The sequence below is a fragment of the Mesocricetus auratus genome, unplaced genomic scaffold (assembly GCF_017639785.1).
Source record: "Mesocricetus auratus isolate SY011 unplaced genomic scaffold, BCM_Maur_2.0 Super-Scaffold_100007, whole genome shotgun sequence".
In the NCBI taxonomy this organism is placed as follows: Eukaryota; Metazoa; Chordata; class Mammalia; order Rodentia; family Cricetidae; genus Mesocricetus; species Mesocricetus auratus.
The window spans coordinates 7,971,791-7,988,049 of record NW_024429191.1 but is presented as its reverse complement, the minus strand read 5'-3'; the positions used below and the strand labels follow the sequence as shown (position 1 = coordinate 7,988,049).

Sequence of the window (16,259 nt, the reverse complement as noted above, 5' to 3'; positions counted from 1 at the left end):
GACTCCTCAGTCATCCCATCACCCTTTATGAGAACCTCCTGGGGATGTGATTGAAAAGTAGGCCTACCTCAGCAGATGACGCTGGGGAAGGGGAAGATTCCATGTGGCAAGGGGACCCCCCAAGGCGAGCAGAAATCACTTCAGAAATGCAAGTGGAGGGAATGCCCCCCTGTTCTGCCCCAACCCTTCCCTGTTAGCGTCCACTATGAACTGCTCTCAGGGAATTTGCTAAAATACAATCTAAAGAAGGGTGTGTACAGATGGAATTAAAAACATCTAACTCAGAGCAATCCATTTTAGAGACCCCTGCAGGGAGCTCTTACTCTACTTCTCAATAAATCCTTGCTAGTTTGCCCTTAACCAAGCAAACAAACAAATAAGCAAACAACAAAAGCCATGGGACCCAGAAAGACAAATGTCTTCTGTTCTCTCGCATTTGTGGATATTAGATTTGAATCTTCAGTGTGCGCTCATTCTGGAACACCCACAGATCAGGATATTAGTAAGGAGCCATAGGCATGGTAGATTACAAAGGAGGGAGACAGAACATAGTGGCATAAAGGGTTAAATGGGGAAAGGGATGGAAGGATAGAGTAGAGGAGGGAATACAGGGAGAAATAACTAACACTGACAACATTTCAAAAAAGTCCTAGGGAAATCTACTACTTACAGATGCTTCCTAAAATATACACATACATACATGTAAAAAGAGTTTAAACACATTTGCCATATAATGGGGCAACAATGCCCCTATTTAATATACAGGGCAACAAAATGCCCAGTGCTAGGAATAGATTACTTCTTTAGGAGTTGTTAGCTAGTGAGGTTCCATAGACTCCCTCCTACTTTCCCCCAAACATTACACATTACTGCCAATGCTCTTGGTGACCCTTCAAAGTTTACAGTAGGATCTTACTGCTGAAGACAGCACACAAGGAGTCATAGAGCACGGGAAGTCAAGCTGGTACTAAACTCGAAGCTTCACTCCTACTGGCTAGCTTTCTGTGCTGGAAGGAAAAAAGAAATTGCCAGTCTTACTCAGCTATGAACCTTGTAAGCTACAACAATGACTACACTGGCAAGATATGCCCACAGCATGACAGTGTCACGAATGTCATGAGAGTAAACAGGTACTGCCTGATTAGACTCGAGGCCTGTCCACAAGTTGAAGCCCTTGGCTGGCACAATTATCAGGGCCAAGAACCTGTGGCCAGGCAGGTCACAGGCCCTAGGGGAGATGTGAGTACTGCTACTCTGCTAATTGGACACATGGTAAACTGACTTTTAATAACTTAGTTACACCCCCAGATTAGTGCTTCTGCCAACCCCCATCACAGATGCTTTTGTTTGCAATATGTGGTGGTTTCAATGAGACTGACACCCATAGGCTCATGTTCGAATACTTGATCCCCAGTTGGAGGACTGTTTGGGAAAGATTAGGAGGGTATCACTGGGGCAGGCTTGGAGGCTTCTAAAGACTCACACCATTCCCAGCATGCCTTCTCTGCCTCCTGCTTGTGGAACAAGATGTGAGTTCTCAGCTATTCCTGCCACCATGCCTATGCTCCACTATCATAGACTTTAACTCTCTAAAACCACTACAGGCTTTCTTTTATACATTGCCTTGGTTGATTGTCACAGCAATAGAACAGAGACCCACAACTGTTCAAAGAGCAGAGATTAAGAGACTGCCGAACGCTCAGCCATAAAGTGGACATCTACATCACATCTCTGCCTCCCCTCCTAAGGCTCAAGGGTCATTGTGGAGAGGATGGGAAGACTGGAGGAGCCACAGGAAGTTACACACATGAATCCAAGAGGATGAGACAGCATGCACAAGACCCATAGAAGCTCGAGCCAGACAAAATCCCAGCTTGGGGCAGGGTGGGCACTAGTTTAAGGAGCTATTTACAATTGAGAGTTGCTCAGAAGGTAAAAAAAAAAAATCACTTTTAAGGTCATCTGGCAGGTTGACCACTCTGAATATATGAGTAGCACAAACTGAACTTGATGTGTTACAACAATGAGAACATAAAGTTGCACGAGCTGGGACAGGTGCGGCTGGTCTGGGAGGTGTGGGTAAATATGACCAAAATACATTGTATGAAATTCTCAAAGAACTAATAAAAATGGGGAAAATCAGAAATCAAGTGTTGAAAAACAAAAGCAAGCTTCAGTTTGGTTGAGGCACCATCCTCTTCGAACAGTCTGAATTTACTTCTACATGTCATGAGGCAAAGGGACACTGCTCAGGTGAGGTAGGCCCCTTCTTACTTACCCATCTGAAAGCCACTGGTAACCTGGGCTGTCTGGGGTTGCTGAGCGGGAATAGACTTCAACTTTGTCAGCCACCATGAAGGCTGAATAGAAACCCACTCCAAACTGGCCAATGATCTTGCTGCTGGTCTCTGCCTGGTTCTGCAGTGCTTCCAGGAAGGCCTGTGGTGGCAAAGACTGCTCAGACAGGCTGATCCCACCGGTGCTGTGTTCAGAACACTCCTCTAGCATTTGTCAAGAGCGTAGTTAGCAAGTACACTGACACCTACCTTCTCATAAAGGACTAAGTCAACAGCAGCTGGAACAAGCTGCCCAAGGGCATCCATCTGGGCCCAGGCAGGCATAGGGGTGCACCCTATTTACACTGCTCATTGCCAACAACTTCAGGTCATACCAGAAAGGGGAAGAGGCAACTTAACCTTGTGGGTCAGGAGGCCCAGAGGAGTTGTCTTGTGTGTCATGTCTCCTGGGTTCTACCACTTGTGTACAAACCTGGCACCTCTGTCCCTTGGTGCCCTTGGGTATAGTTCTAGAACCAGGGTAGAAGACCCATGAATGCTAAGCATCTTCTCTAAAGCAGTTTCTATATAACCTGTACTCTCCACCACATACTGAAGACCATCCCTGTTCACAGTACCCAGAGCATAAACAGTCAGAGCGTACTGTTTAAAGAATAAGGACAGGTACCACTTTTTACAAATACTTTCCCTTTGGGTCCCACAGACAGAAGATGAACACATGCTTCTGCAAAGCACCCCGGTGCTTGACTGGCTGCTTTCACATTGCCGCAGTCCACTTCTCTGGCCTACGCTGGCTGTCCAGAACATCTTGCAAAGATCTGTCTTCTGCATACATGCAACACAGCAGCTTCTGGCACATCTTGCTAGTGTAATCAATGAGCCGACTTTACATCTCATTTTGTTTTAATTCACAGCTGGTCTCTGAGATAGATAGTGTAGTCTACTCAAAAACTCAACAGGGAACTTCATGGGCAGAAGGCATAATACAGATATTTTAAAAGTAGAAATTCCTGTGAGACTTATTTGGCTTAGTCATGATACTATTTACACAAACAGAAACAGAAAACCGCACGGGATACAGAGAGCAGTGTAGACCTCAAGCCTCTGCTGGGGTCCCAGGACAAAGACATTTTGTCTTCCCAGCACAGCCTCCATCACACTGGGAATAAAATGAGGACTAACAGCTGGCTGTCCTTTGGAGGCACTGCATGTGTAGGCAGGGTGGCCCAAGATCATTCTTCAAAGCAATCTGCTTGGGAGAAGTGGCCACCTCTGCTGACTGTCTGGGTCAGGCCTTGAGCTCAGAGGGTGGCTGAGGGCTAGCTTGAAGACAAGTGTCAGGAAATGGAATGGCTCCTCCTAGACTTAGACAGGCAGGCTTCAAAGTGTTCGTTCACTGTGCTGCAGCTCTGAGCAAAGTGTGAGTTCAACCTCTGCTATAAAATGAGACCACTAACAGAAACCTCTATGGTTCTACAGTGCCCACCCTGGAGGGGAGGGATAATGCTCTAGGCTACACCCACCTTTGATCCCGATCTGGCTATTGTTCCCAGGTTAGACACCAGTTCCTCCTGTGTCATCCCAATGCCAGTGTCCTGAGGAGAGAAGTCAGCAAGTCAATAGGTAAATGTCCAGTTCCCATCACTGAGGAGTACCTGGCCATACCCATGCCAGGCTCTGATCCATTCTCTAGTGGCTCTTCTGGCCTAGAACAGTTGAGGCAGTGATTACAGCTGTGGGGCCCTTTGCAAAGTGAAGGTCCTCTGGGGGCAGTTTAACCGCAAGCAGGAAGGACTTCCTGTGGTTCCCAGGTCAGTGCATTCCTGGAGCAGATGCAAGTCTCATGTGGGGCCACATGTCTTCTCCTCCTGCAGCAAGCCTCTGTTAGATCCTGTGTCCCCCAAGGGATGATGTTAGCATGTGGGTATTTGAAGGTGAATAGGCCATGGGAACTCCTCCCTCACCCCAGATCAGCGCCCACAATAAATGAATGAACGAATGAATAAATAAATAAATAGATAGATAAATAAATAAATGAATAAATGTGAGAGTAAAAGTCTGTGAGTCAGGTGTGGTGACTGACATCTATAATGTCAGTATTTGGAAGGATGAAGCAGAGGATTGATGCGGGTTTGTGGTCAGCTGGGGATTTTGATGGACAGTCTGGATGCCAGCAGATAGAGACTGGGAACATGTTCTCATGGAAAGAGCAACACTGGCAAAGTCCTAGAGAAGAGAAGCATAACAGCATGCTCAAGGTCAGGTTCCATCCCTGGGAACACAAACACACACCAAGCTCACACTCCAAAGAGAGGCCTAAGGAGCCTACTCGCATGGTGTCTTAGTTAGGCTGTGATGAAATACCACAACCAAAAGGAACCTGGAGAGGGAAGGATTTATTTCTCTCACAGTTCTCTATAAAAACAGTTTATCATCAAAGGCAGTGAGAGCAGGAACTAAGCCAGGCAGGAATTTGGAGGTAGGAGTTAATGCAGAGGCCATGGAGAGGTTGCTCATCATGGCTTGCTCAACCTCATTTTTTTTACAGAATCCAGGACAACCTGCCTGGGGTGGCCCCACCCACAATGGACTGAGACCTGCCCCATCAATCACGAACGAAAAAAATGTCCTACCACTGGATCTTATGGAGGTATCTTCTCAATTTAGGCCCCCTTCTTTCAGACGACTCTAGCCTGTGTCAAGCACACATGGGTCATGTACGGACACAGAAGGACGTGTGACATGCTAGTGCCTGGGTCATGGGCTGCCCAGTGTCCACACTGTGATGGTACTTTCTCCTGTCCCTAAATTATCAGGTGATAGCATTCTGAGAATAAAGACTAAGCCACTGCATCTGTAAAACCCCAGATCTCAGCCAATCTTCTTCCTTCAAAGTCCTTCCATGTCCTCCTTGAGTTCCTCAATTTTTTTTTAACCACAAAACAACTGCTTTCACCAAGCCCTCACTGCTGCCCCTACCCCCCAAAACTAAAGAATACTCTGAATACCAATGCTTCAACTGAGAGCGAGAGAAAAGCAGCCAGAGCAATCTCTGCTTCCGTCTGGGATGTCATTCCAGGGCAGTGCGAAGGGTCTACAGCCCCACTGAGGGCTCAGGTAATGGAGTCAACACAGACAAGAGCAAGACAAGAACTTCATCATGGGGCACAGGGGGCTGGATGGAGGAGGGGGGCCGGAAAAAGTGTAAATATGGCTCTCATATACGAAATTAAAAAACCAAGTAAGTAAAAATTAACAAGCAACTACACAAAACCATCTTTGAGAATCAAGCTGTGACAAGGAGCTGTGCCAGCAGTGGGCAGCCCAGTGTTGCTGGACAAAGCCTCACCACTGTCACTCTGCAAGCTCATGTCTGCTGCATGGGTCAGGACCCAACACAAAAGACAACAAAAACATTCCAGCTAATTCTCTCTCCAAGGTACTAGAGGAAGACTCCAACACATAGTCTGAATCTTTTATTGTGGAACATGAAAACCTATAATTAATTATTTAAAATTAATTTGTACAAAAATAACTATGCCAATAAAATTATATAAAAGTTGATTTCTAGTTGGTCATTAAATACAATTTACATTGAAATACTCACCTTAGTCTATAAACCAGAACTTTTAAAACTGCTTTTGTTTTGCTTTATTTTGAGACAGGGTCTCACAATGTAGTGCAGACTAGCCTTGGATTTGTGATTCTCCTTAGTCTCCCAAGTGTGGTATTATATATAAATTATCATAGGTATATGCAATCATCCCCTCCCCCACAAGACACACTGGAACATCTACAGATCCCTTAAAGAAAAATTTCATGTGCAGTTGATAAACAAGAGAGACTGTATCCAATACTTTGTGATTTTAACTTGCTTTGCTTTCTGCCAGACTGAACTGTAGATTAATGAAAATCATCACAAGTTTTATATGATATGACAAACTGAGTCTAAAATTTATGCAGAAATATAGAGGACCTGGAATATTTTTAAAAAGAACTAGTTGGAGAAAGTACACTGCTTCATTTTGAGACTTGTTATAAAGTTGTACCAAACAGAGTGCTCTGGGCAGCTGACAGAACCAGAAGGCTGTGCAGGCTGTGCGCCACAGCATTTCTGACCATGATTCCAGGGTGATGCAATGGGGTAGAATTCCCCAGTGCAGAAATGATAGCCACAGACACAGGGTGTATTTCAGCCCTCACCTCACACCATATACATAAATTCACTTGAAGGTATCACAGATGTTAATGGAAGAGCAAAAGTAAAAAAACTTCTACAAGCCGGGCAGTGGTGGTGCAAGCCTTTAATCCCAGTACTCGGGAGGCAGAGGCAGGTGGATCTCTGGGAGTTCGAGGCCGGGCTGGACCGACAGCCTCCAAAACAATACAGAGAAACCCTGTCTCGTAAAAACCAAAAAAAAAACCAAACCAACAACAAAAAAAACTTCTACAAGAAAACACTTTCTGAATGTTTTCTAGAAGGAAAAAATATCTTTTTCAGAAGCAAAAATTGCCCTGTTAAATCAATAAAAACATATACATAAAAGAAAATAAATGACTGCTGGAGAGGTGGCCCAGCAGTTAAAAGTGCTTCTGAGCACTCATATGGTTAACTCACAACTATCTATAGCTCCAGTTCCTGGGGATGTGCTGGCCTCTTCTTGTCTCCTCAGGCATCTGAATGCATGTTGGTATGTGCGCGCACACACACACAGGCACATAAATAAAAATAAATACATCTTTTAAAAAGAGAGTAAAAAATGATAAACTTTGACACAAGGATAAATACAACAGAGAAGTTGCTTAACATGTAGCAGGCTCCAGGTTAAATCCCAGTACCACAAACTGAAAATAAAACCTCCACAACTTTCACTCTTCAAAAGAGACCAGTTACGTAATAAAAAAAGCAAACACAGCCTTTTTGCACATTTTAAATTTCCTTCTCTTCCGTGCCAGTGCCTCTAAGCTTACTAAGGTGGGTGAGTGAATGAAAGCAAGAGTCCTCAGACTGGAAGAATGGTCAGCACATCACTTGGGGCCAGCCATAGCTGGAATGCAGGCCTCCCTGAGTCTGGCCAGCCTGGTTGTTTCTTGAGGAGGAGCTCAGTAGTAATGGCAGAACAGAAGTACCTGGATGGTGATGGTGCCCTTCTCGGCATCAGTCTGAAGGTGAATCTCCATCTCTGGCAGCACCTGGCCTTCAGACACCAGCTTGTGTCGCAGTTTCTCCAAGGCATCACTGGCATTGGAGATGAGCTCTCGTATAAACACCTAGGGGATGGGGAGCAGGAGGCAGGAAGATAAACTGCAGTGGCTGAGGTCTCACTGCTGAGGCTGCAGTCCAGGACCTGCATACTATACCCAGTACCCTGGCCCAAAGAACATTTCTGGATATACTTATCTATGAGCCAAAACAGACATTGTAAGAACTCCTCTCCTTTAGTGGATCCAGAGGGGGGCCTGTCCTCAGCCCATACCTCACACATTCTGACAACAAGCATAGGACTTGGATTTGGCACTTTCCTAGGATGGCAGGGAAGCAGCTTTGCTAGACCCTTGACTAGCTTGAGGAGTGATTCACACTCATCTTACCTCTTTTTCTGAGTACAGGGAACGGGCCACAATGTCCAAAAGTTTCTTTGTCTCTGCCTGAAACTCATGTTTGGAGACAGAACCTGGTAATGAATCACAGACACAACCAATAAAATTACATTTCCATTTTTGTGGAAGAACATGCTACTATGCACCTTTTGAAAGAATGTTTAAGGTTCTGACTTCTGACTTTTAAACACAGAGGAATGTCTAAGAGAAATGGACACTTAAACACTCTCTCAGAATAAAGGACCGTGTGGAAAGTAAGGAAAGCTCCAGTAAACTGTGGAGGCTGAGTTCCCAGAGTGTGTGGTTGGGAGGCTCAGGCTGGCCTTAACCACGGGTTCTACAGTATATTGTCCAAAAGAATGTGCTCTAATAAATTATTCAAAAAGCAAACTATAAGAAAGTCTCACTTGTCAACATCAACAGTTCTGTCCTTGTTTCCATTCAAAGCCCTGGAGATGGCACTTGGGCCTGAAAATAGCCTTCCTGCCTTGCATCACCTGGGGCAGTATTCCCTTTCAGTGATTACTACCAGATGTGGCCTTAATCACCAGTTGGCAGCTTCTTCAGGTGACTACTGGGGGGAGCAAGCAGATGAAAGGCAGGAGTTGCAGGAATTGAGATGGTGGACACTTCCTAGAAGACTCAGGCTTACCCTGCACAGCCTCAGTGCTGCTGCTGATGGAGTGCAGGGCCTCCTCCTTCTTGTCCTCAGCTGCTTGTGTGCTGTACAACTGTCCTGTAGAGATCCTTGAAGCCAGGCACTGTGTGGGGCTCTTAACCTGGACTATGGTCCTCTGAAGGTGCAGAACCGGCTTTCCTGAAGAGAAAAATTGTGAAACAAATGGGAATTACTATCTGAAGGCAGATGTCCTAGCTCATGCACTGTGACTATGTAGTGGAGACCAAAGTGGATGTAAGCCCAACCCATGCTGTGAGGGTGAAGGCACAGCTACTGGAGCAGGTAGTCTCAGCAGCTTTCCTCACATGCTGATTGTCAAAGACATTTTACCAAATCGCACCTGACTGGTCTATGTTTAGCCAGGAGGAGACTCAGAATTACCTCTGGCATAGAACTAGGTGTGAGGGGTCTCCACTTGGTGGGATCAGCCTGAGCCTTCACAGCCACAAAAACCTAGCCAATGCTGTACTTCAGGCAGAGCCATGGACCTAGTCAACACCTCTCAGCTGCCCCAAGGGCCAGCAGGCAGGGCACTGGCATTGCTTAGTAGACAATCAACAAGTTAACATTTCAGGGATATACAGTCAGTCTTCAAGACGGCCTGTGAACATCTGGACTAAGGAGGACCCTCCTGCTGGCTACTGCTCACCCTTAATTTCTAACTCAGGGAAGGAGTAAAGAATATATAGAAATGAGTAGAGCCAGCAAGATGGCTCAGTAGGTAAAGATGCTTGCAACCAAACCTAATGACCTGAATTCAATCCCCAGAACCTACACAATGGAAGAAGAGAACCAACTCCAGAAGTTGTCCTCTGACTCTTCACATGAGTGCTATATAGCATACAAATGCCCACACATACTCATAAATGTAATTTTTTATTATTTTAAATAATGAGTATAAGTGTGTTGGGGGGTTCTCTCTGAAACACCATGGCTGGCAAAGTAAGGATCTGTGAGGGGCAAGAAGGAAATCTGATGCTTTTCAAACTTCTAGAGTCTGACACTGGGCAGTCTACTGTAGGCATATTTAAGTACAGTACAATTTGGGAAAGGGTTTCCTACTGAAATACAATCCCCTGTATACAAGGAAGCATAATTAGATCAAAACTCTTCTCAAAGTACATGCCACTACCCCAGGAAGATGTGTTCTAGAGACAGGCTACACATGTCACCTTAAGGGCCTGGGGAGGATCTGGTGTGGTCTGTCATACAGATAGTAGAGGTCACTTGGGCTATTAGCCACCTTCAGTCCTGCTTGTGGGAGGGTTATCAACCACCTCCATTCCCAGCCTTCTGGGTGGAAAAACAGCCCCTCGTTTAACATTCTGAGTTTCCCTAGTGCTATCTGTGCTCCCAGCATCTGTGTGTGAGTTATGGGCACATGAGTGTACGTGCCCAGAGGCCAAATAAAGGTGGAGTTACAGGTAGGTGTACTAGGAACTGAACTCAGGTCCTTTGCAAGAGCAGTAAACATTCTTAACTGCTGAACCATCTCTAAATACACTTTTTTTTGGTACACTTAGAACCATAGTAATGTGAACAAGTTACTGTGTCAATAGACACAGTAGAGCACAGCACCCAAGGAGCCTCACACCTCACTGGGAGATGACTGCAGTGACTTGTGAGGCTGTGCATGGGAACTTCACTCAGCGTGCTAGTTTCAATGAAAATAGCCCCATAGGCTCCTAGAGGCTGGCACTATTGGGGGTGTGGCTCTGCGGGAGGAAGTGTGTCACTAGGGGTGGGCTCTGAGGTCTCAGAAGTTCAAGCCAGGCCTCGTGTGTCTCACTCTCTTCCCATTGTTTGCTGATCCAGATGTAGAACTCTCAGCTCCTCTCCAGCACCATGTCTGCCTGCATGCTGACTATGCTTCCCGCCATGATGATAACGGACTAAACCTGTGAACTGTGAGCCAGTCCTAATGAAATGTTTTCCTTTATAAGACTTGCGGTGGTCACGGTGTCTCTTCACAGCAATAGAAACCCTAAGACACGTGGGAAGTGGGCTTTGTTGAATCCTTCCCTGAAGAATCTTTACAGAGATGCAGTGCTGGAAACCTATAAGAAGCTCACTGGTATAGGCTACAAATAGGAAAACCACAACATTGGAGAACATTGTCAAAGACATGCAAGATATATCACCTGTCACTCAGGATACAGGCCATGTGAGTGAGCATAAGGGAAATGGAAAAAAACTACCCCTGTCTCCCACAACAGTTAGAAGATATGTAGTAGTCCATGCTTTGAGTAGACTTGGTGAATGTGATAAGAGTTTACAAGTGATTAGTTTTCCAGTATGATTTTTAAAAAGTTTTGAAGATAACCATAATGTGTAAAGGTCTTAACCAGAAAATGCCATTTTTACTGCAGGTATAAGGCTGACCCCCACAAGGACTGCACACACACACACACACACACACACACACACACACACACACACACACAGAGAAGTGTATGCACCTGTGCAAGTGCACCCCACCTCCATATGCACTTTCTAGCCAGTCTACTGATGGATGACACCCGGGGAGCAACAAGCACCACCAGGCTGGGGCCTTAAACTGTTTAGCAGTCATTCCTTTCTTAGAAATACACTGGTCTTGGGCAAAGTGGAATTCTCTGCCATCCCCCAATACAAGGAAAAAGTGCATCTGTGTGGAACACACAGGTGACCCTGGAACTCTGTGGTGCCAGACAGTGATGAAGAACTCAGCAATGGGGGGTGAGTCAGGACAACACACATCCAACCTGAGAACTTTGGTAGAACCTGGGGTGGTCTGAGGTAACAGTAAAATCCCAGGTAAAATAGTAACAGTAACTACTACAAACTTCAGTCTAGCAAATAGTAATCTATAATTTGATGATGGGGAGAAAGGACAACCCCCCCTTTTATAGGAAAATTGTCATGGAACAATGGAAAACAAATAGAAAAATCACACTCATATCTGTGGCAGATAGAAATTACTGACAGATGTCAACAAACAACAACTATACAATATTCATGTATCCTGAAAAAACATTTGCTGATTTCAAATAGAAATTCTGTAATTTTAACTGGAGGGGGAAAAGGCAGGTCTCCTTTAATTGACTCCCACATCAGGAGACCTGCCAACACCACGATGCAACACACCACCCTTCCTCTCGCATCTTTTTGCTAAAATTACATCTCCATCTAATCATAAGAAAATGTTAGATAATCCCCAAACAGAGAGACATCCTAGGAGACCCCTAGCTGCAATTCCTTTCAAGGGTTGCTGTCCAGACAAACAGACTGACTTAGGGGATCTCAGAAGTGACAGAAGACAAAGGAGATACAACCAATATCAGGAATATAGGATCAAGAGTTCAAGGAACAGCCAAGCTTCATGAGACCCTGTCTCAAAAAAGATTTGAGTGAGCTGGCAAGATGGCTTAATGGTATGTATACCACACAAGCCTGGTGATCTGAGTTGGACCCTTGCAACCCACATAGACATGGGAGAAATCTGCTCTCTCTAAAGAACTAACACAGAAGAACCCTAAGTTTGAGGCCAGCTTGGACTACATTAGGGAAACAGTCAAAACAAAACAAAACAAAATCCTAAGCTCTATCTACAGCCTGAAGATCAGATGTGCCCTCAGCTACTGCTCCAGTGCCATGCCTGCCTGGCACCATGCCCCTCATCATGTAACTGAGCCAAAAATCTATTCATCATCTCTGTGAAGGGAACCAACAGACAACTGAACAGACTTCCTAATGCTAGTGTGGGTAACATGGCAATGTCCAGTTAAGACAACCCAGAACTAAGAAAAAGTTCTATCTAGCTGTGTTAATTTGACAGCAAAAGTCATATGGTAGACGATGTCTTAATTTGAAGATAAAAACAGAGGACACAGTAAACAATATAGATGAGTTGAAAAGTTCTGTCATCATAGGTCCAGCTGCAAAGGAGTGTGCAGACTTCTGGCCCAGAATTACATCCAATACAAGCAACATCACATGATTTTACAGTGTATTTTGTAAAGTATATCCATTAAGAAGTCTTCCCCCCCCCAAAAAAAAAGGGAGGGCAACCCAGATTTGACTCCAGGTTAGTTGAACTTTCTGGGACTTGAAGAATAAACCAACGATTCAATAGAGTGTCTGAACAAGACACTAAACACATTGTCTGCACGATATCAGTCTTCATGATTCTCCTAAAGGAAAAGCCACAAACCTCAAAGGCAGACCACAATCTCCTGTTAAAATACAGGGTAGCTTGGAGCTCAGAGGAGTTCTGATAATGGGACTGTGTGCGTACGAAATCACAGCAATCACGCACTCTAGCCAGTGTCACGATGTTTGCCCCAGCTGCAACCATATCCCTTTTTCCACATGAATTGCTCCAAGACCTGGCTGAAGGCCTCTTATGTTGTCCTCCCAGGGCTCCTTTTGTAATCTCTCCCTACTATGAATTCACCACTCATTTTCTACGGTGCTCATTTAAAATTATTGTTGTATGCTGGTTTGGGGCATTCCTTCTATTAATTTGTTAATAGCTGTCTTGGAACTAGCTCTTGTAGACCAGGCTGTTCTCAAACTCACAGAGGTTGGCCTGCCTCTGCCTCTAGAATGCTGGGATTAAAGGCGTGCACCACCGCCCGACTCAAATTCTTACAAGCCAAAACATCTATTACAAAAGCTGATCTTTCTTCAGCCGGAGACTATAAACCCATCAGTCACTGAGTTTCAACAGAAGTAGTTTTTGGTCCAGGGATACAGGACACCCTGCAGAGGCTGTTCAGCCTAGCTTTCAAGGGAAAATGTCACTTGACCACAGGAGTCACTCAAGTGAGCTAGAAAACACACAGCTATGTAAGTATGGGCTTTTACTTCACAAAGGTCACCCACCTTTTCTATAGATCTGTAACTGTTACTACTAGAGCTTTGCTTCATAATGGCACCTCAGAGGTGAACAGTGTTTTAAGTTGAGATATGCTGGCTGTTTTTCTGGAACTACAAGTCTCAATTAGACCATCTCTATGACACAGGTGAGAACTAGTTTACAAGAGAGCTACTTCCTGTCTGGCACAATTATATCCTATTGTGACAAATTTATAGTAGATGACAACTGTGAACTTAGAACCACCATCAAAAACAGACTTTAGGAACACTGGAGAAACAACCAGCTAACCAGCCAGCCTACCATCAGCAGTGGGCTCTGGAGGGCTGACACTTCAGAAAAGAGGCCAACACAACATGGAAGTAGGCTGAAATCAAAACTTTAATGAAGTCACTAAACTGTCAATAGAAAATGTACACTATGTATATATTTTCTTCACCTGAGACCCAGGGAGAATTAGTGCCACCACCGGAAGCCAGAAAGTGAAAGAGACTCCAAGACAGTGAAAAGGAGCACCACATTACACACACAAGTTTCCGAGAGACTCTAGAGTCAGCCTTTGTTAACAGACTGGACTGACTAGCCAAGGCTGAGAAGGTGTTTGCAGAACAGGTTGCAAGATACAAAGAGGAAATCTCCAGGCATTGGTGGCCCAAGCAATGGTCTACAAGAGCTAGTTCCAGAGCAGCTTCTAAAGCCATAGAGAAACCCTGTTTTGGGAGAAAAAAAAATCATAGAGAAGATACTAATCAACTGTTAAACAAGTAAAAACAGTCTTTTACTAGTATCCATGTAGATACAAATCACAGAAGGTGTCTTCTACAGTAGGTTCTTTTTAGTATTCTTGGTGGTGCTGGGGACCAATTCAGAGCCTGTGCAAGACAAGCACAAACTCTATGTCAGTGAGTTACACGATGAATCTTTGAGCACTGTTTTTTGTTTGTTTGTATGTTTTTGAGACATATTCAAACATTGGAGAAGATACTATGAAATAGGCAGTTTTGCTATTAGAGGACATATACATAGACAAAAAGTATTTTGAGCACTAGGCACTATAGTGCGCATGCCTATAATTCCACCACTCTGGGAGGCAGAGGCAAATGGATCTCTGTGAGTTTGTGGCCAGCCTGGTCTCCAGAGCTAGTTCCAGGACAGCCTCCAAAGCTACACACACCAAAACCCTGTCTCGAAAAAACAAAACAAAACAAAAAAAAAATGAATAAATAAATCGAGATGCAGTTTTGCAAAATCACTTAACAAACAAAAATACAGGCACTCAGAAACATCAATTCTAAAACTGAATATATGTTCCTAAAGATTTTTAGCACTCACTCAATTTTTTTTTTTGGTTTTTACGAGACAGGGTTTTTCTGTATTGTTTTGGAGGCTATCGGTCCAGCCCGGCCTCGAACTCACAGAGATCCGCCTGCCTCTGCCTCCCGAGTGCTGGGATTAAAGGCGTGCGCCACCACCGCCCGGCTACTCACTCAATTTTTAACACATTGTAACAAGTTTTGTGTTCATCAGAGCATTTAGTGGAGGATGGGCACTACAGAACTCCGAAAGCCACTGTACTGGTATGTACTAACATGAAAAGTTGTGTAAGGAATGCTGGAAACCCGACTCGGGCCCTTTTATGTAACAATAGATGTAAATACATATAGCTTATGTGTGTGTAACGTTACGCCTTCACCGTTACTTGAGTCCGGGGTCAGGAAGGGCAGATTAAAGTCCTTTTCTCTCTCCATTCCTTGTTGTTATCTTTTAATTCCATGCCCTAGGGATGCAGGGACCCACCACTCGGAGTTCACTGGCTTCCGGGGTGACGACTGGTTTTGTTCACCGTTTCTACCCCAGGGCTTGAGCTCTGTCGGAATTGAGCGTGTGCAGAGTGGACCCAAGCGCGGGGGACCGCAATCAGGAAAGCCAGAGACTGACCAGACCACGCTGGGTGCCCGAGATTCCTCTCCCTAGACGCGACCGCACTACCCCGACCCCGGCCCAACGTGGCAGCCCTGGTGCTGTGCCGCCTCCCACCAGTCAAGAGTGCACGGCCTCGGACGCCGCCTCTGCGCCCCTGCGCCGCGCTCACCTCGTCGGACGCCCGCCAGCGCGGGAGCACGCACTGTAGCCTGCAGCCCGCGACCCCACAGCAGCATAGCCCGCAGCTCGCGCGCCATGCCTCTGCCCCAAGAGCCACCACAAACAGCCAAGAGTGACAAGGGGGCCTTTCTGCGAGGGCGGCGCAGTGACGTCACGGCAAGCGACGGGCCTGAGTTGCCCAAGGCTTTGCCTGCGCGGGAACACAAACGGAAGAAACCCCAACGCAGGGGCCTGAGGACCGGACTTTTTGACCTCGGATGTCAGTGACAAGGTCGTGTAGTCTGTCGGGGTTGTGTCTCCGGAGCTGCGGCTGCGGCTGCGCCTAGGCGGGAGCACCTCATGCTCGAGATGTCATTACCCAGGCTGCAGTGTGGACGAGCGGACCTACCCCCGCCCCCCTTGCGTTTCTATGCGTTTGGGCCACTGGCAGAATCTCCTACAGCAATGCCAAAGTAACCAAGAGATTTTAGGTTTGACTGTTAGTCACCAAAAACGTGAACTCAGTAACTAACACATCCAGAAACTGGACTTATCCATTTATTGTGACCTTCTCCTTACTGGACGTTTGTTTGGGGATCCACGCCATAAGCTTGATCTGCCTAATTCAAACTCTCTAGCCACTTTGTGAAACAGATTGCTTGTGTTGGGCCTAATCTCAAGAGTAAGGCCCAGATGACTGACTCTTTTGTGACAGGTTCTCACTTGCTAAATGCATTTTGCT

The 16,259-nt window shown here is 45.5% G+C and overlaps 1 protein-coding gene across 1 annotated transcript in view; it reads right to left on the bottom strand.

Annotated features, from left to right (window-relative positions):
* Trap1 (TNF receptor associated protein 1) overlaps positions 1-15,678 on the bottom strand; it is a 28,552-nt gene extending 12,874 nt beyond the window's left edge. The window contains 6 exon segments of the mRNA XM_013121731.3: positions 2,279-2,439; positions 3,821-3,892; positions 7,428-7,568; positions 7,890-7,972; positions 8,551-8,715; positions 15,528-15,678. Coding sequence (XP_012977185.1) covers positions 2,279-2,439; positions 3,821-3,892; positions 7,428-7,568; positions 7,890-7,972; positions 8,551-8,715; positions 15,528-15,615 — 710 coding nt within the window. The 5' untranslated portion in view covers positions 15,616-15,678.
* Positions 15,679-16,259: the final 581 nt, after the last annotated feature.